Below are 20,413 nucleotides of genomic sequence, written 5' to 3' on the forward strand. Positions count from 1 at the left end.
AGAAGAAATTAAATAATTTGGAACCATTTAAGAAAAGATCCCTTTTGGGGCAGCTAGGTGGCACAGTGGATGGAGTACCAACCCTGGATTCAGGAGAACCTGAGTTCAAATCCGGCCTCAGACACATAACACTTACTAGCTGTGTGATCCTGGGCAAGTCACTTAACCCTGAATGACTCAGAAAACTGAGGATGTTATATAGATACTACCTACCTCAAGAGAGAAAAAAATTCCACAAATTCTTTATTGATGAAATTCAAAATATCATTATTATAACAAAGGAGTATATGTTTTCGCAATACAAGTACACACAGAAGAACAGAACTCTTTTTGGGGGGATAGCACTTCATTTAATTACCACACAAAATAAGTGTTCCCTATCATCAAAATTGATTGCAAATGTTTATGTTAGGTCTGATTTATAATATTTTATGTTATTTCATCTTTGAAAATGTCTTTTCACACAAATAGGTAGTACCAAATATTGGTATCAATCCATGAGCACATGATTTTAATTGAGCAAATTCATCACTTGAAAGGCATTTGTAGAATTCCATTAGATTCCTCTCTTAATAGTTGCCTTTTATCATGTCATTACATTTCAGATTAATCACTTCCAATTGAATATTAAGTGGAAGCTCCTCAATTGCACAGCCAAATTAATTTTGAAATATGGCCGTTTCTTTTGCCCTTGCATCAAGGTCTGGAAAACTGCTGGAACTGTAGTTTGAGCTAGAAAAACCATCCACTGTAAATCTGTGTGAGAATGGAGATCTTACATCTTCTTTCTTAACTTCTGAGCTTAGCAAGTATGTAAAGAAGCTTGGTGATTCAAATTTTAGTTGCCACAGAACTAACTTTACCTAAGTTACAAGTTTCACATATAAGTGCTATTTTGCCTTGTAATTTTAGGGAGAATTCATTTAAGAAAAATTGTCAAGTTTGAGCAAAAGCTAATTTCCAAAGCTATTCACTAGTTAAGGAAGATTCCTCTCGTTCAGTCTAGGCCCTGAGCTTAAAAAAACAGCAATTCTACCCCCCCTCTTTTCCTAGTACGTACAATGGGTATTGTACTGGTAATAAAAGTAGAGTAAAACGGCACATGGTACTTACAAATGCTGTCCAGTTATAACTATCACAGCTGAGAAGCTCTGCAAAGTCCCAGTGACAAGACACTCCCTCCTCCCCTGACCCCCACCCCAAAACAGAGAAAAGACCTATAGGGAGGGGTAACCCACTACGTAAAGTGGGCAATTCCATTTTTGGATAGCTATCACCATTAACTTTGCCTTTTCCACAGTGTCAACCCATTGCTTCTAGTTCTGCCCTCTCTAGGGCCCAGCAGAACAGTTCTCTCTACTGAGAGACAGGCTTTCAAATTTCAGGTGGCCAGTGAAAAACGTAGAGGATGTTTTCCTCTACATTCTTCTTTGGCAGCCCAAAATCCTTTGGGCCACTGGTTGTGCAGGCCTGAATTAAAGGGACAGTAGATTAAGGGAGGGATCAGTCTTAAGCAAAACTAAGTAGGATGTGCAAAAATATTTATAACTCTTTTTGAAGTAACGACTGGGAATCTGAGGGAGGGTACGTAAACTGAAGAATAGCTGAACAAGGTAAGGTACATAACACGATGGAAAAAATGATAAAGGAGATAGTTTCAGAGAAACCCGGACTTATATAAAGCAATGCAGAGTAAAATAACAGAACCAGGTGGTTATATAATGACAGCACTATTGTAAAAAGTTTTGAGACAATTAGGGACTTATCAGTACAATGACCAACTATCATTCCTGAAGACTTCTATTCAAATAGGTTATCATGTACCTTACTATATATACTTAATATACCACTCTTAAGAGTATGAAGTGAAACTTTTGGGGAGGGGGGAAAAGGGAGCAGGGTCCATGGCCAACACAGAAATTTGTTTTGCTTGACTATACAGGTTTATAAAAGGGGATTTGTTTTTCTTTCACTCTCAATTGGGGGAGGGGGATGTCTACAGGGGGAAGGAAAGGTGGATTTTTGCTGATTGAAAAAATATATATAATTCAGAGCCGAAAGGGACGGCAGAGGCTGTGTAATCTAACCCACACCTGATCTTTCAACATCCACCAAAAGTAGATATTCAGCCTGCTAGAAGACTTCTAAGAGAAGGAAGGGGAACTCACAGATACCTCCTGAGGTAGGACATTCCACTCCGGCATTGTTCTGATTCTCTTTTCTTTGATTTTAATTGTAGTATTAAATGTGCTTTTAGAGAACTATGTAAGCATTTTCTTAGTTAATCGAACGTTTAGTTAAGAAAGCACTTCAAACCTATCTGATCCAGACCAATTAGGTAGTAACCAAATATACTGTTTCACCTAAGATATGCAACAGTGTATGTCCTCAGTATGTTTTATGATGTTAACAGATAATTGTTTTTAAAAAAATCACACAGAGTTAAATAGGGGTATTATAAGCAAAATGAATCACTTAGCATCAATTTCTATATTGTTTTATTAACTTTAAGTTATAAATGATCTGATTATAGGAATAATTCAAAAATACAGTTGATGAAACAGCATTTAACATCCTAGGCCCCGAGTCGTTAAACAGTGGGTTTCTCCCCTAGATTCGCAAACAACATAGGTAGAAAAACACAAAACCTGAAGAATATAAATGTAAAACATTGTGACACCATTATGTTTAACCAAAAATGTCTTTTTTGTTCTTAATATGTTCTAACAGAGGGAGAGTACACTGAATTCATTCAAAACATAGTTTTAAAACTATAGGCCCAAAATGCAAATTCAAGAAGGTAAAGGACTATTACTAACATTGAAATTGCAAAGCACTTTACATTCTCAACTTCCCAACAGCCCAGGGAGGCAAGGACTATAATCATTCCCACTTTATAAGAAAGCACATTGAGGCAAAGGTTAAGTCATTTCACCTAGCTCTTATCTCCAGCAGGAAAGGTGTGGCCTGGGTACTCTACCCTTCCAAGACTAACTTAATTAAATGACCCAACAAAATCAGTAACTCTCAAGATGTGATCTGAGGACTCCTGGGGGAGGGAGGGCCCCCCAGGTCAAAACTATTTTCATCATACTCTTGTTGCTGTGTACTCACGTTTTCACTCGTATCAGACTCTCTGGAACCCCGCTGGGGATTTTCTTGGCAGAGATACTGGAGTGGTTTGCCATTTCCTTCTCCAGCTCATTTTACAGATGAGGAAACTGAGGCAACAAGGTTAAGTGACTTGCCTGGGGTCCCCACAGCTAGTGTTTGAGGTCACATTTGAACTTAGGACTTCTGACTCCAAGCCTGGATCTCCATCCACTGGGCCACCGAGCTGCCCATCACCATACTACCACTTTCGATTTCTAATATGGTAAACATCAATAATCCACATACAAAAACTCTTTAGGGGAGAGTCCTCAATCATTTTTTAAAATGTAAAGAGATCTTACAACCAAAAAGTTCAAGTACTGCTACTCTAAGTTATAAGTCATGGTAGATCATCAAATCCAATCATAAATAAGTATTCATCATATCTCTGCTTGGATACTTTCAATGATGGGGGAAAAAATCACTTATCTTGAGAGAACTACTTTTGCACACGTTTAGGGCCAAAATGTGGTCATCTCTAACTTCAATTCATTACAATAGGTCACTGGTTCAATAAAACATGTTTCAAACTCCAACCCACTATAATTTCCCATAAATTTGAAAAAAAAAAATTAGTTACACGCCTTAGCATGATCCAACACCTTTAACAAACTGAAATATTTCATCTTTTATCATAAACTGTGTGAGGCATAATTTTAAATGCAAAAAAAGTGACCCGGAAAATACTTTTCATATTTAACTAATATTTCTAATTTGGTACTAGAAGACAATAAAATTACTATTAAAATAAAAATACTTGGTTTATATCTTAAAGAATTAGTGTACTAAGTTGTTAAAATGATTTCTTCCATTGCCAAAATCTGAAGTTACATGTACACTAAAGTATTTACCAATTAACACTGAGAAAATAATCTTGCCATATTCACCTGAAATAGGCAAACAATCTTATTTAAATAATAATCCCCAAAATGCAAAGTCTAAAGATCTCTAAATATCATTCATTCATAACATGTGAAAATAACAGTATGAATTTCTGTCAAGCTTATTTCAAGTATTAATATATAAAATCAGTATGCTAACCACCAGACTTAAGTGGGGGATATGGCTTCCCTTCAGGAAAATAAATTTATCTCAGTGAGGTCCAAACAAGTTCAAAGTAAACAATGAAGAGTCTAGATTTTCTTGTTTGCTTAATTGTTTGGGTTTTTTTTTGGGGGGGGGAGGTTTGTTTTAAGTAGAGGGCTCAACACTGCCCGATTTTATGATGATGTATGCTAAGAAATTTTAGGAGATCCTAGAGTGAAAACAGGCCAGCAAAAAAAAAAGGGGGGGGAGGGCCCACCAAGGATATCCAAAGCTTTTTTATTATTTTTAAGAAAAATACTTCCAGATTGTTGATAAATCTAATTAAACTAATTAATTAAAAATTCATCTAAATTTTTAAAAAATTAAAAAAATAAAAGTACTTCCAAAGACCAGTAATTCCCACAAACTCTTTTTTTATAATCTTGGGTAAAAACATTATAAACAAGCCACATGAAACTGAAAAGACCAAATGAAATGCTAAAAGAACCAGACTACACATACAACCAAACATTAATAAATTGTTGATAGAGTACTTGTTGTTGTTCAATTGTGTATGACTCTTCATGACCCCATTTGGGGTTTTCTTGGCAAAGATACTGGAGTGGTTTGCCATTTCCTTCTCCAACTCATTCTACAGATGAGGAAACTGGAGCAAACAGGGTCACACAGCTAGTAAATGTCTAAAAGCAGATTTGAATTCAGATCTTTCTGACTCCAGGCCAGGTGCTCTATCCACTGTGCCACCTAGGTGCCCTAAAATAATTAATTCAAAGAACCACAGGAAGACATTAACTGCTGAAGACTGAAATAAGCAGCTACAAGAAGACAACAGAGACAATGATTACAACAGTGCAAAACAGGAAGAATACAAATCAAAACAATGCAACAAAATAATGAACAAGCTGGCTCCTCCTCTCCCCCCAAAGAGATAGGAGATTGTACAAAGGTAGAAAAACTGGCTCCAGCCCAGAGCTGAGGACAGCAGAGAACCCCTAAAGTCCCAGGACATGAGTGTGAGCCAGAGGCAAGGCCAGGACGAGGGGCTGGGTCTTATTAGGGCAATAGATACAGAGCACTGGCATATTTCTTGCTGCAGAACATCCAGAAACTTCCTATAATAAAACCACTCCACAAGCTCTTCTTTCTATTTCATAATATTTTTATCCAGATCTTTATGGAAGTCATGGCCTCCAGTCTTTCTTCCTCCTTTCCCAAGTTCAGTACCATGAGCTCTGAATATTCCTCTCCACCTGAAGCACTCCAACCTCTTACTAGGAGACCTCAATATTCATGTTATCTTCTTCCATATCCTGGCCTCCCAGGTCATCAACGCCTCCCCACCTCAATTCCCATGCCCGACCTAATTCTTCCTTAACCACCAAATGGAAGGAGGGGAAATTCATACCTCAGCAGACATCACCCAAAATCAATCCCTTAATTTCTTTATTGAAGTCATTTCTCTGTCCTTAATCTCTGCAGCTCAATATTGTTGACTACCCTCCTTCTAATTACTCGGACATCCTTAAACTAACTAACATTACATCGATCCTTCCTGGTTCTCCTACCTGTCTGACTGCTGCTTCAATGGAACATCACCTATCTAGTTATCCAAGTCTCCTTCCTGGGCCACCTTCTCTTCTCTTCTCTATCCTTTACTCTCAAGGATTCAGTTATTACTTCTATGTAAATAAAACTCCTAAGTCGATAAAGCAGTGCCTGTAGAAAGAACATTAGTAAGTGGAGACCTGGATTCAAAACTAATAGCCTGGGGCAGCTAGGTGGTCCAATGGATAGAGCACCAGCCCTGGAGTCAGGAGGACCTTCGTTCAAATCCAGCCTCAAACACTTGACACAACTAGCTGTGTGGCTCTGGGCAAGCCACTTAATCCCACTGCCTAGACACAAAAAGAAAAAAAACCACTAATAGCCCGAGTTTTCCCATCTTTAAAATGGACACAATACCTATACTTACTTCAGAAGGTTTTTTTGAGAATCAAATATGATGTATTAAAAGTTCTTTATAAACTTTAAAGCATTATATAAATATCAGCTAATATAATCCAACTCTAATCTCTCCTAAATCTATCCAATTCCACAAAACCTGCCGCACGTCCATTTAGATTGAACTCACTATGTCCAATACTGGATTCATTTTCCTTTTTTCTGAATCTCTCTCTCCTCCAAATTTACTTATTGCTGTCACCCAAGTTAAAAATCACTCCTGTCCAAAATATCTGAAAATTTGAATGTTTATTAATCTAATTCAGGCTTACAAAGGCCTCCAAATTGGATATCCCTTCTTCCAGGCTCCTCCCCACGTCAATATATCCTTCACACTACTGCCAAAAATAACTAACCATATCCTATGTTCAAAAACTTTCAGCTACCCTTTATTGCTTTCTGTGATAGAATATCAACTCTTTAACCTGGTATTTAAAGCCATCTACAATCTAACTCCAACCTACCTTTCCAACTTTATTTTCCAATACTCCCTTTTCATCCATTCAACATTCCAGTCAAAATGGACTATTAATTATTCCCAACCTAACGCTGCCTTTTCCCATCTCCATTCGTTTACAAGTCTTCCCCAAAACTAGGAAAGCATTCTTCCCCCCTCTTTTTGATTCTTGCTCTTATAGATAGTGTCATGGAAACAACAAACATGAACTTGGACAGACTTCAAGAGCCAGTGAAGGACAGAAGGGCCTGGCATACTGTAGTCCTTCAAAAAGGAGTAGACAGAGAACTGGCTCCAAAAGCCATCAATTTCCACCTCTGATGCTTTGTAACTGCATTTCCCTAGGCAAGTCACCAGTTCTCAGTGCTCTAAAGCAGAAAAAGGTGCCAAGCTAAATTGGTATAAGGAACTTCCAACTTCCTCCCCTAGAAGTTCCTTTTATCAGTGAAATCACAGGTCCAATCCCTATTCCTAAATCCCTTACCCCCACCTTGATTATACTAATCAAAGTATGTGACATGTTCTTACGTCACCACTACCACCCTTGGGAAGGTAAACTTGAAGAAAAGGGCAACTATTTATTTTTGCGTCTGTGTACCTAGCACCTAACACAGTGCTTGCATAAAGCAGACCCTGGGGTATAGAGGCAAGTATATCCAGAGCGAAAAAGATAGACTAGGAGAGATCAGAGATCATACCATTCTAGTTACTTTTGTGTGAGTAAAAAAAATAGTTCTCAAACTTCCAATCTTTCCTGATTCACAAAGAGCTTCTACAGAGCAAAATACACACTTAGCGAAGGTTAAGGAAAAGAGCTATGAAAAAATTTAGGAAGGGACAGAAGAACAGATTTGTAGATTTCAGAGATTGTTTGGATAAAACAGCACTGAATAAAAAAAAAAGCATGATAAAAAAACTTGAAAAGGAAAAGAAAATAATGAAATTTATTAGGTAGCATCCTTACATTGAGGTGCATTTTACTTCTTAAGTCCTCTCTCATAATCCATGCTTCTCCATCACAGATGTACTATGGAGTTGACAGAGCTGGCTTCAGGCTCATATGTGTCCTTTACCGTACTAGCCATACTGGATCCTGGGCAAGTCACCTCAGTGCTCAGTGTCCCTAAGTAGTTCTCTAAAATTAGATCTAAATCCACCAAAGCAGAACAGTAGCAGATCTCCTATACCATTTTCCAGTCGCCTATAACATCCAGAGTACAACATAACAAATCTATGAGGCCTACAACTAAAGCTTTGGATTGCCCCCAAAATTCAGTTTGCTGAAGAGGCTCTTGTTAGAAAAATAAAAATTTTAAAGCCTCTCTTTTCAGCTAATTTTGTCAGCAGCAAGGGTCTTCCCAGGTCTGTGTAGGTCTCCACAATAAAAGGAAACGGGACCAAAGTTCCCATGCTTGCACTCAGGCTTTGTCCTTCCCTACCCCCCACCCCCATCCAAAAATACAGGCAGACACAAGATTTACAAAGAAGAAACAGGACTTTCTCCTCCCCACCTCAAGTTTCTTAATTGTCACAGCATTTAAGTACCAGAAACTTAAATTCATAATCAAAGCATTTTCAACTGGAGAATATTCCTCTAATTGACATTATTAAGTAGTTGAATTGAAATAAGTGACTACAGTTATCCCTTACACGTCACAGTTTTCCCCATCTTGGTTTTGACCTATCTTGGGTCCACCGAAGAAATTACATGGGAATTCTTTGGGAGTTTGGCAGAAGCTGAAGATGATAGAACCCATGGCCAAATACTTAATCCAAATTTTAAGGTACTGTACACACCTCAAAACAGAAAAAGAAAAAACTTCAGACTTCTATAGTACAAAGGGAGGGCCAAAATATTTTAGGAGGATTTTTCAAAAGGAGCAGAGCCCCCAACACCTCTGATGTACAAGGGAAAGGAAAGCTTACATTCTACCAGAGAGATATTTTAATGTGCATCTAAGTAAATGAGGTAATTTGAAGATGAAATACCAGCGTTAATAATGCTTCAGAATCAAATCAAACAATGCTTTAGAAAAGAATCTATCTAGAGTCCACAAAGAAAAAAGTCTGAATTGTGTACTCTGGAAAGATCCCATAAGTATTTTTTTTCTTAAATCATACTACATTTGGCTAATTTTCTTTGGAGGAGAAATAAAACTTCCTTCTTCATTCCTATCTGGTAGCAACAACTAATTAATCAATAGTTTTAAAGACCCCAAAATTTATTTCTTCTCATTAAAAACCAAAAATATTTCCTTGATGACAGCACTACAACTTACATTTAGAGATGAACAGATCTAATAAACTAAGACCTGCCAAAGGTCTTCAAGCAGAGACCAGAAGATCACTTTTTGAGGATGTTACAGTGAGGATTCCTTTCATGTACAGATTGAACTAGATGGCCGCTGAGATCCCTATAACTCAGATTCTGTGAATACTATGGTTCAGGCTCAGGCGGGGATTAATTTGCTTCCAACAAATGAGTTGATAATGGTAAAATATACTTTTCCCCCCAAAGAAAGTACATATTACTTTAAACATACTTTTACCAATACCACCTCATTATGAAGGCTTGTGCAAGCCAGTCCAGAATAGCACAAACTCTTCACCAGTCCTACCAAATAGGAAGCAACATATCCTGAGGACCAGCCTAAATAAGTATTCAGTCTTATCACTAGGTTGGGTGGCAGCAGAATGATACTTTTTTGGGGCCCTTTTCATGGATATTCATAAGACCAGGCACCAAGATATAACAGGATTACAGGTCTGCGTAGGTGGAGTTATCTTCTTCAGACCTTAAGTAAGACTGATAAAACCGTAGATCCTTTAAGTATTACCGGCTTTTGACATTGGCTCTTTGTATAGTGGTGATGGATTCATGTCAGTCTAGTCAATCCCTCCACCCATGTGGCTAAGTATTTGTGAAAATGACTAGATAATAATCCCAGAAAGTGTAGGTTCACCATATTGTCACTGAAAAAATTACTTTGATTTATCTCATAAATTCTGAAAATTTGTCACCATATAGGTTGAAGTTGATATTAAATATACCTCAGGTAGGTAAACAACATACACAATCAGTTATAACTACCAAAGGTTAACATGACCAATGCGAAAAAAATTTGTAATACACTTCGAAATGAAGATGTAGAAAATGAACCATCTTTAATAGTTTAAACACTAACTGATGCCATGGACTTTAATCTAAAGTCTTCTGTATGGAGAATGGATTTTCTATTATATGCAAATCTGCCCTAATTTATAAGGAAAAGACAGCCAAGTGGGTTATATACAAACTTTCATAAAAGTTCTGAGCCCCACAACTACTTATTAAAGTTCCATTCTCCCTAAAGAATTCTGTTATCTATTAAATCAACTGGTTTATACCTTCCTCACAGAAATATATATGTGTGTATATATATGTGTACACACTCATATATACAACATGCATACGAAACCCTTAAAGCTCCTGAGAAAACAACAAAATGACACTGTAAATTGTGTTTGAAACCGCATGAAGATATTTGATTCTAACTTATATCAGAAGTATTCTGATTTTCTAAGTATGGTTCTAAGCTGTTTTTAATCAAAAGATCCAAAGGCAGATCTAAGCTACTGATCCAGAAAAGAAACACCCAAGAAAGTAAAGGAAGATATTTGTGATCTTTAAAAACAAATTTCCTCTGTCTTTACAATATTTGTTTTTTTAACTATATTTAGAATAAGTTGAAAGTTTTGGTTGATCATATTTTATTTAAGGTTTGAAGAAACCTAGGGGTTAAAATAGCAATGCTTTCCTGAGTACTTTTCTTAGTTCAACTTACAAATAAAGCTATAAGAACATTTAAATGACAAGGATAGAATGTCACAACATTAAAGTTAAAAATTCAAATAACAATGTTATCATAAAAGCTTATAATGTGTTAATTACTCAAAAAAGCCATCAGACTGAAGGTTTTTATGTGAATAGTCTAGGTTCAAGAGCCTGCTTCTTTATAAAAAGAATAGCACTGAGTGCTAGCTGTCACAGCATTTCTATCCAAATTCTCAATAATGGAAGATAACATTGGCATCCATAAAAGGGGAAGATCAGAACAAACTCAATACCACTTAGTTCATGGTTATTCACAAAGTTGGGTAACATCAACTTACTAGAATCAGAGTAATAACCAAACAGACAAACTACATGAGTTGGGGGATGAGGGAGTGGGACATTGTTATATTTTTTTGAAATAGTATTTTCTTTGTATCTGGGAAAGTAAACTAGAAAACACGGGGTGTCCCAAAAGTCTTCCTACAGTTTTAAGCTATCAAAGACTTAATAGCTTAGAAGTGCAGGAAACTTGGAACACCCTAAAGATCTTGGGCTAACACTGAGGAAAGCCACATCCAATCACTGCCCTTTTCTTTTACCTTGAAAATTCCAATCAGAACATACACATATGGTAGTAACATGCAGCAGCATACCAGGTCCAACAAATTAAAAAAGAAAAATTCTAGGTGACTGACTGATGCCTGTTAAATTTTCCTTGCTCTCACATCCTTAGGTTATCTGCCAGGGTATGCTCCTTCCTACTCTTTGATCCCTTCTTCATTCTGTTAATGTTCTTAATAAATTAAAAAAAAAAAAGGTTAATTCAAACCTCAGGCCAAGTCACTTCTCCCATTCCAGTGGCAAAAAATGAATGGTAGGTAAACAAACAGAATATATCATTAAAAAATTTATTAAGACTGAGCCAGCCTCATTTTGTGGAAATCAATTCTGCATGACCAGAGACAGCATTCCCTCAAGACTATCTTTTTAATTTTCAAGGCAAAGTAATGAATGTATCCTCACTCTCTCCAAAAGGTATCTTCACTACAGCTTACAACTTTGCTAGTTTCAAAACCTACAAGCCTGGAAGCTGCTTCAGAAACAGACTGCCTTTTTTTTGCCTGTCTTTGTATCCCCAGTGCTTAACACAATGCCTGGTACATAGTAGGTGCTTAATAAATTCTAAAGTGCCTTAAGTGAGCCTTTTGGGAATACAACTTGTCAAGTGTCTGTTCGTAAAATCCAACCAATGTCTATATAGTCAAGAGGACAGAAAAACCTACTTAGCTAACAAAACCAAAAACATCCTGAGGATTTAAATGGAATTTTCTACATGTTTCTGATTGAATGATTTAGGCAACATCAAGAAACAGAGGGAAAAAATAGTACATCAATATCAATTGTGATGATGAATATATATTAGAAGATTCTATGCTCATACATCATCATCATCATACGAGGTCCCCAAAAATAATCAGGTAAAAAGGTAGAAAGGGAACAAACACAACTACCACTATTATCACAAAGAAAATAAGGAAGCATTAAAACACTGCACTGGATGGCAGAAATCAAGTAAAATTTGCCCCCTCCCCATGGAGAGACATTTACAACACTGTCAAAATATTATTTGCATTCCAATTAACTGTAATTTCTAGAGTAGCTCTAACCTACAAAAACATCAAGATAATAATTCTGACCTGGAAACACCATCACTGGATAAGCCATAAGCCTGACTAGAACCAGGGTAGTTACATCACAGGTCATGTAATAATGTCATGACTTCAAAGAGACTTCAGATTAACTCCAGTGGTTTATTATTGAAATTATATAAAAATACTAACCACTAGACACTATGCTACCAAACTAAATTTGTGTAGATACAAATGCTACTAAACATTAGACATTATTCCAAGTTCATAACTACAATATTCAAATTCTTCGCTTTGATCCCTTAAAGATTTACTGTCTTAGCAGACTGAGCATTAAATTACTCAATTCAACAAGCATTTTAAGTACACACAACACTGGCAAAAATACAATAACCAGAATTTGTACTGTCACTCTTTGTGACTTTGGGGGGGAAAAGCTGATATTCAAATTTTATCCAAGAAGAAAATGAAATAAAAATGTGCTTCATTACAAAGTATTTTAATTCAACAATAAATCATATGTAAACTAATTGGCTTAAGTTTCAATACAATAGTAATCTATTTTTTAAAAAAGTTCAATAGTTTCCCAGTCATTGAGTTGTGCTGCACACACCATTTACAGTAACCCTCAAAGTAAAACCACAATAAAGAGGTTTTTACATGTTAAAAGAAATAATTCATTATCCACATGCTACTGCTTATAATAACATACAAAATTTGATGGCATTTGACAGAATTCTGCATTTAAGAAAGTGAAAAAAAAATCATACCTCAGCCTCCAAGCAAATTCAGGCTAGAGTAATGTATTCCGAAAGTTATGATTAACACCACCAAAAACTATAGAGAGGAAAATTAGCTCTTAAAATAACAATTTCAGTATTCCCATTTTCTTTCTTTTTTTTTTAAGTATACTACTTAAATCTAAACTAAATTCTAAGTTATATGCTTAAAGTATGCTCAACTACTTATGTTTAACCTCAAGTATAAAAATCAAAGCACAACATTACAAGCATTACATAAAGAAGAGCCTTTAATCATGAAACCATGCAAGTTACGGAATACTATGCATTTGAAATACTACCCAGAGTAACACTGACTACCACCCAAACAAAACAGACACCTGATAAAATGACACACTTTTTAGCAATCAACTCCAAGTCCCAATCCAGAATATACATAAACATCTGGGCATCAAATGATAACCACAACAGTTGGAACTCAAACTCCAAATTTTGATAACACTAGACCAAATTCTGTTCAAAGAAAACAGAAGGAAACAAAAAACTCCGAAGCAACCACGGATAATTTCTCCAAATTTTAACTCACACAGAAGAAAAATTAAATCTAGAAGAATCCACCTAGTATTGATTCGAGATCAGTACCATTTAGGGCTCTGCGTTCCACCAAAAAGCACTTTTTAAAAAAACATTCTATTATTTACAAAAACAAAGCATTACACATTATCAGTATTTATAGCGTTATCAGGTTCACCATTTTGAATAACAAGCACCAACGCTGATTAAGTTCAGCCTTTAAAAATCCAAATTCAATTCTCTATCAAGCTGTAGCTTTTCCAAGTTCTGTGGCATTTGCAAAGCAAGAGCTGCTTTGGGGTCCTCATTTAAAACGTCCTTGGGGTTTGCAAAAACAGGGCAAACGAAACCATTCTGCCCACGACAGAAACAAAATTCCGTTAACTCCCCACGAAAGTGTAGGTGAAGAGAGGTGCTTGTTTCTCTTAAGTCGATGGCCCAAGTCCACTGCGTTTGTTCTATATTTACGAAATAAGATGAAAAAAAAAAAGAAAGATTTGGAGCAAGGTCCTCCCCCTAAGTCCAAATCCGAATTATGACAATATTGGGCCAAATTCTGTTCACAGGAAACCGAAAAAATCAGACTAAAAGCGTGCACCCCACGCTCTCGACACCAACACCCACGAGTCAAACGCAGGTAAAAGACAGGATTGATCAACAAGTGTTGGAGGGGGGTCGTCCCCGCCTTCCCAGCTCCCCCTCCCCAGCAGCGGGCAGTTGCGGGAGTACCTGGTGGAGGTGCCTTTCCTCACGTCACAGATGCTGCATTTAAAGGCTTCCGCGCTGTTCCTGAAGGTGCAGACACTACAATCCCAAAATCCCTCATCGGCCGCAGGTTTCGCTTGTCTTTTTGGCCTTCGCAGAGTGGGCGAGGGGGGAAGGGTGGAGAGAACAACAAACACACGCACGGGTGAGAAATCCCAACGCACGGGAGTGGGGCGCCCCCCTCCCCGCCCCGAAGTTACTCCCCGGCCCACTCGCGGAGCGTGGCCCAGGCCCGACAAGGGCGGGGACCTCCCCCCCGCCTGGCCGGGCGGACCACGGGGGGCCCGCAGCGGAGCGCCCCCCCCGGGCGTCCTCCTCGGCCCTGACTCCCTCCCCACCTGGGGAAGCCGTTCCCTTTGTCTGGGAGGGTCGGGGACGAGGAACCGCCATGGCTGCGGCCGAGGCGGCGGCGGCGGCGGCGGCGGAGGAGGCGGCGCTCTCGCTCGCTCGCGCGGCGCTCGGCCCAGCCGGCAGGCAGGCAGGCCGGCAGACACCGCCTCCCCGCCGCCCGCCCGCCCCGGGCCGACGTCCATCTTAGCGGCGCCTCCTCCTCCGGGCCCCCCCCCCGCCGCGCGCGCCGCCGCCGCCGCGGCCCGGGCTCGGCGGCGGGGCCTAGTCGTGGGCGCCTCCTCCGCCTCCTCCTCCTGCCGCTCCTCGCGCCCCCGCCCCTCCCCCCGGCCCCAGCCCCGAGCGGCGGGAGCAGGTACCTGGTCGGGCTCTTCTTGTCGCCCATGGTCATGGATGGGCTCTCCCCCCGCCCCCCCTCCGCAAAACAGGGGCCGCGCTGAGGAGAAACGAAACACCGCCCGCCGCCGCGTCGCCGCCGCGGCCGCCGCCGCCTCCGCCGTCCTCGCCGCCGCCGTCCTCCTCGCCCCCCCCCCCCCAGGCCCCCTGGGCTCGAGCCCCGGCCGCCGCCGCCGCTGCTGCTGCCGCTGCTGCTGCCGCTGCCGCTGCCGCTACCGCCGCCGCCGCTACCGCTGCCGCCGCCGCCGCTGCCAGTCTCCGGACGAGACTAGTCCCCGCCAGCGCCGCCTCCGCCGAGTGACTGACTGGGGGCGGGGCCGAGCGCCGCGCGTCACCAGCCCGGCGGGCCAATGGCGGCGCGCGGCCTCTCCGACGAGGGGAGGGGGAGGCTCCGAGCGGAGGGGGAGGGGGAGAGGACGGAGGGGGAGAAGCGGGAGGGGGGAGAGAGCTGCGGACGTGTGCGCGGTGGTGGGGGGGGCTCATGGGTGCGTGCGTGCATGCATGCATGCATGTATGCACGGGTCCCTTTGCGTGTGTGTGCATGCGTGTGCATGTGTGTTTCTTAGGGTTCAGCGTGCTTCTGTGTTCTGTGTGTGTGTGTGTTTTGTGTGTGCTTACACCGCGCCTGGCTGTACTGCTGTGCGTTTGTGTGTGTGTGTATGTGTATGTGTGTGTCTGTCTGTCTGTGCATGTGTCCGTGCACGTGTCTGTGCGTCTCTGGACGCAGATCTGTGTGTACATCTGTATAGGGGGACGTCTGTGTGTGTGTTCCCCGCCCTCCCCCCTCCCCCCAACTCAGCCCCCGGGCTGCATTCCCGGCCCACACTTGGAACCCAGGAAGCTGTTTTGTAGGTGGCCATTCTCTTATTCTCCTCTAAGCGAGGATCCCCAAGCGGGACTTGGTGGGGACGAGGATGTACCCGGGGCTTTGAGGAGGCGCCCCTTGTATGACCAAGCCGAGACTCGGCAAGACTTAGGGAGAGGACGAAGGGAGGGAGGGAGGAACGGCAAGAGATTGGAAAGAAAGGCGTCTGCATGGCTTCTGAGGCATGTGCCTACAACCCTACGGTGGGCTGTCAGGGAGCCACCCCCCCAGAGTCAAAGAGATGAAGTAGTTCACGGTAGCACTTTGCTGGGGAGGGAGAGGAGGACATGCATGGGGGTCCCCTGTCCCCATCCTTGCGCTTGCACGGTCTGGAGGAATGGTCAAGCGAACGCCCCTCGGACGGTGGGGTGGGTCGTGGCTGTGCTCCACCCAGGTGTGGACACCGCTCTGCCCCTCGTGCTCACCAAAGCAAAGGGGATGCCTGCAGAGCAGAGCCCGTGTGACCCTTGCTCAGTACCTGGCCGGACTCTTGCCTGGCGACCGGCCAGGCAGAGGAGCTGCTGCAGAAGAGTGGCCCCCGCTGGAAACCTCTTTGCCCACCCTGTCACAGAGCAAGCAGCTCACTGCGGGAGCAGGTCGGAGGGAGGGCCAGAGGGGTGTGCACGCCCAGGGGGACGGAGGGAAGGGAGGATATTCCAAGCCTGGTGCAGACGAGGGTGCCCTCATTTGGAGGAAAAAGAAGGGGATTGAAGCCAGCCCGCCGCCCTCCAGTGTTACCTGGTGCATAACTTCAGCCAGTTTGAATCCCTCGCTCCCAGGGCCCCTCCCCGACCCCTTCGGCATTTTCTGCACGAGCCATTTGGGCAATGGGCAGTATTCAGCTTCGTGCTTTATTGCGCTGTTTTCAGTATTTTTCACGTTTTCTATGAAACTTTTCGCTTTAAAAGAAGGTTGGGGCTAAATCATTTTGGAAAGGGGGAAAGGAGAAATTTCTGGCAGGAATCCAAGAGGTCAGGAAGATTTGGTGCAATAGAAGAACGCCGCATTTGTAGGCCAAGGCCGTGGGTTTGAATCCCAGCCCTACCAGTGTGACCTTGAGCAAAACACAACCTCTGAGCTGTAAAATGTAGATAATAATATCTGCAATACTGACACCCACTCTCGGTGATTGTGGGGTTCAAGATCGTGTACATACAGCTTACACTGTATATAATTAGATGGTCTGGCAGTCCCCTCCCACTCTAAATCTATGGTCCTGTACTGTAATCCACTAATACGTAAACCACACTTGACCGAATCCCCTTGAATTTAAGTAAGGGTGCTTCCACCTTAATTCTGGGGAGCCATGGTGAAGTTTATAGCCCATTATTAATAGAATTACAAATGACTTAAAGAAATACCCTATGTCTTCCATGTAATACCCTTCCTTCAGGAGAGCAAAGAGTAGGTGATGCATTTCCTTAGGCAATAGTACTAGAATGAATAGCAAGAAAAGTAGAGATTTGGGAGACTGGGAAGCTAGGGCATGCCTGCTGGGTGCACTCTGGAGTTCCTTTGAGATTAGGCCCTGCTTATGCACAGGGTGTTATTATTATAATTAGTATTCAGTAGAAGGATAACTCAATCAGGACAGGAGTGGAGACTTCCCATCCATCTATCAGAAGCAGCAGCTATAAGGGAGGAGGAAGTAGGGGGGCTGGGGAAGGGAGAAATAAAAGGAGGCAGGAGGGAGTGTGTCAAAGATAAGCTTATTCAGCACATGATGTACTCTAACTAGGCACACCCTGCACCCAGCCTGAGAAATACCATCCCTGTTTAGAGCAAGGGTCAGCAACCTCTTTAGTCCAGAGAACTAGCAGGGTTGTGACCCTTCCTGCCTGTGGATGCCAAAGAAGAAAAGAGAAGAGAGTGAGAGAGAAGGACAAAGGGATTAGGAGGAGGAGGGGGAAACAGAAAAGTAAGGTGGGGGGAAGGGGGGGAGTGGTGGTATGGACATTTTGTGTCTAAAACAGTCCTGCAAAGAGGTCTTTGGAGCGAGATATTGTCCTAAAGTTTTCACAAAGGAGTCCCCACACCAAACTCAAATTATGTTATTTTAACTGTAGTGTCTAAATAGTCACAGACATTTTTTAAAATTCCCCCTGTCAGTAGTTACCCATTATTGCCCATGGTCTTGTTGGCGAGTAGTTTATCTACCTTTATCTCAGGGTTGGGTACTAGTTAAAATTAGCCTCAAGGAATTTCTGGCACACGAATACCTTGTCAGGGTTATGTTATTTTATTTCATTTTATTTTTTTGTCTTTCTCTCCCTATGACCTAGTACTGTAGTGTGCATATAGTAGGAGTTCAGTAAACATCTGTTGGATTGAATCCAAACATAAGGGATAGAATCTCAGATGATGGGATGGTCCTCTAACTTAGAGGCTCTCCAGATTTTGGTTTCACTGGGTTGGGGGTGGCGCTTTCCATCATGGCAGTGGGCACTGTTTCATTTGGGAGCAGATCTCCATTGCTTCGGAGGCTTGTCTGCGCTTAGGAACGCTAAAATGAGCCAGGTAGAGTGAGTGATCTGTTGTGATCCCTTATAGTTCCTGAGCTAACCAAGTTTAGGGAAGGGGAAGAGATAGAGATCACCATGTTCAACTCCAAAGGAAGGACTTGGAACCATTGTCATATAGAACAAAGCTCACACCAAAGGCAAAACAAAGGGAAAACACCCTAAAAAAAAAAAAAGCTAAAACCAGAAAGGGGAAAAGGAAAGGCGGTCCAGGCGGCCTGAGCAGTGCATAAGCCCTCCTTCAAGGTCTTCTGCCCAGGAACAGCCCTGCCTAGGTAGCAGCAAGGAAGCAAGAGGAGATAACTGCAGAAGACAAACTGTTACATTGCAAAAGCAGCTTCTCTACTTCACAGTTGGAAGCACTCCTCCACAAAGAAATAAAATTCTGAATATCCTGGGTCTTGGACTTTAAACCTCGGGATTAGCTAACAAAGGTATTACCAACAGGTAAGAGGGTGAGAATCTTTACCCAAATACCACAAACTGGCCCCATACCCCAACCATGTTAAAAATGGTACCACCCATTGACTAGAAAATGTCATTTAAAAAAAAAAAAAAGATAAGCAGGGCCCTGTGCCAGGAGTTTTACACTATTGGAATTAAGATATAATTATGGAAGCATGTAAAAGTTTAAGTAATCTTGGGATGGGGGGAGGAGGAGTCTGGACTTTTGTACTGGGAAACTGATCTTCCCTAAATGAGACTGAAATGCTCTGGTGTGGTTAGGGTCTCAGTGATTGAATGAATGAATATGAAAAGGTTAAGAATTCAGTTCTAGTTGCTAAGACTTAGTACTTATTTTGCACCAAATGTTTCTGTGGTGGCTTAAAAATGGGAAATATCTCCCTGAGCAACTAAGTACCAAAGAGACTTGGGCTTATTTCACTTAGGGATTTTTTGAGATGATTTAGATGAGCAAATGAACTGGACGAGCAGTCTGGCTGAATTCTTGGTGCTGCTTCAGCTACTATCTGGCTTTGACATTTATCGGCGTTTTTTGAGGTGAGCTACTATATAAGCTATGTGTATAATCAACAAACCTAGGCTTCAGTACCTCAAGGATGTGTGATTTCTGCTAAGTGGTTCATTCCATCAATCCTGCTGTAACTTATGGGATGATCTTTGAGGGTTTCAGAAGTACAAATTTCATCACACCAGAAGGAACACTGGACTTGGAGTCAGGAGAGACCTGCGTTCCAGTTTGACACGTACTAGGCATGAACCTCAGTTTCTTCATCTGTAAGATGGGGCTAATAACATTTGTAGCATCTCCTTCACAAGACTCTTGTGAATCTCAGAGGAGATAGTGAATGCCATGCCTTTTGCAATCCTTAAATATATAAAAGATCAATCAGCCAGTTAACAAACTTTTCTAGCTCACCAGATGCTGTGCTAAAGCACTCCTGATATAAAGAAAGGCAGAAATAGGGTCCAAGCCCTCAAGAAGCTAACATTCTAATAAGGGACATAACATGTAAATATATAATTATATACATACTAGAGTGCAAATCAAAGGTAATATCAGAGAGAAAGGGAGCTGGGGGTGGGGGTGGGGGTAGGGAGAGGAAATAGAACCAGACCGGTTTTTTTGCAGAAGTTGGGATTTGATCTGACGATTGAAGGGGGCCCCAGAAGTGAGGAGGTTTGAAATGAAGACAAAGAGAGCCCCCAGGCACGGAGGACAGCCGTATGGTCTGTCCTATGAAATGAACAGTAGGAAGAACAGTGACATCCACCAGTATCCTAGAACTTCTGGATTGGGATGAAGTGTTAAAAGGCTGGAAAGGAATCAAGAGAACAGGTTGCAAAGGGCTTTAGAGGCCAAAAAGCATTTTATATTTGATCCTGGAGGTAATAAGGAGTCACTGGAGTTTATTTGGGGGGAATGGAAGGGAAAGGTGACATGGTGAGACTTGCTCTTTAGGAAATTTACTTCGGCAACTGAGTGGTGGATAGATTGGAATGGGGAAGTCAGTTATTGTTTTTTTGGTTTTTTTTTAAGGTGTCTGTAGGGAACGTTGAGCCTGGAGAAGAGAAGGCTTGGGGGATGGGGGGGGGAACGAGGACAGGATAGCTATCTCTGAGG

The 20,413-nt window shown here is 41.6% G+C and overlaps 1 protein-coding gene across 1 annotated transcript in view; it reads right to left on the bottom strand.

Annotated features, from left to right (window-relative positions):
* Positions 1 to 15,001, bottom strand: part of RYBP (RING1 and YY1 binding protein) — a 68,831-nt gene extending 53,830 nt beyond the window's left edge. The window contains exons 1-2 of the mRNA XM_027863710.1: positions 14,907 to 15,001; positions 14,164 to 14,289 (exon numbers count right to left, since the gene is read on the bottom strand). Of these exons, the coding sequence (XP_027719511.1) occupies positions 14,164 to 14,289; positions 14,907 to 14,938 (158 nt within the window). The 5' untranslated portion in view covers positions 14,939 to 15,001. The remainder of the gene's footprint in view (positions 1 to 14,163; positions 14,290 to 14,906) is intronic.
* Between the last annotated feature and the right edge of the window lie 5,412 nt (positions 15,002 to 20,413).

This window comes from Vombatus ursinus, unplaced genomic scaffold (genome assembly GCF_900497805.2).
Source record: "Vombatus ursinus unplaced genomic scaffold, bare-nosed wombat genome assembly UNPS02014773.1, whole genome shotgun sequence".
NCBI classification, from domain to species: Eukaryota; Metazoa; Chordata; class Mammalia; order Diprotodontia; family Vombatidae; genus Vombatus; species Vombatus ursinus.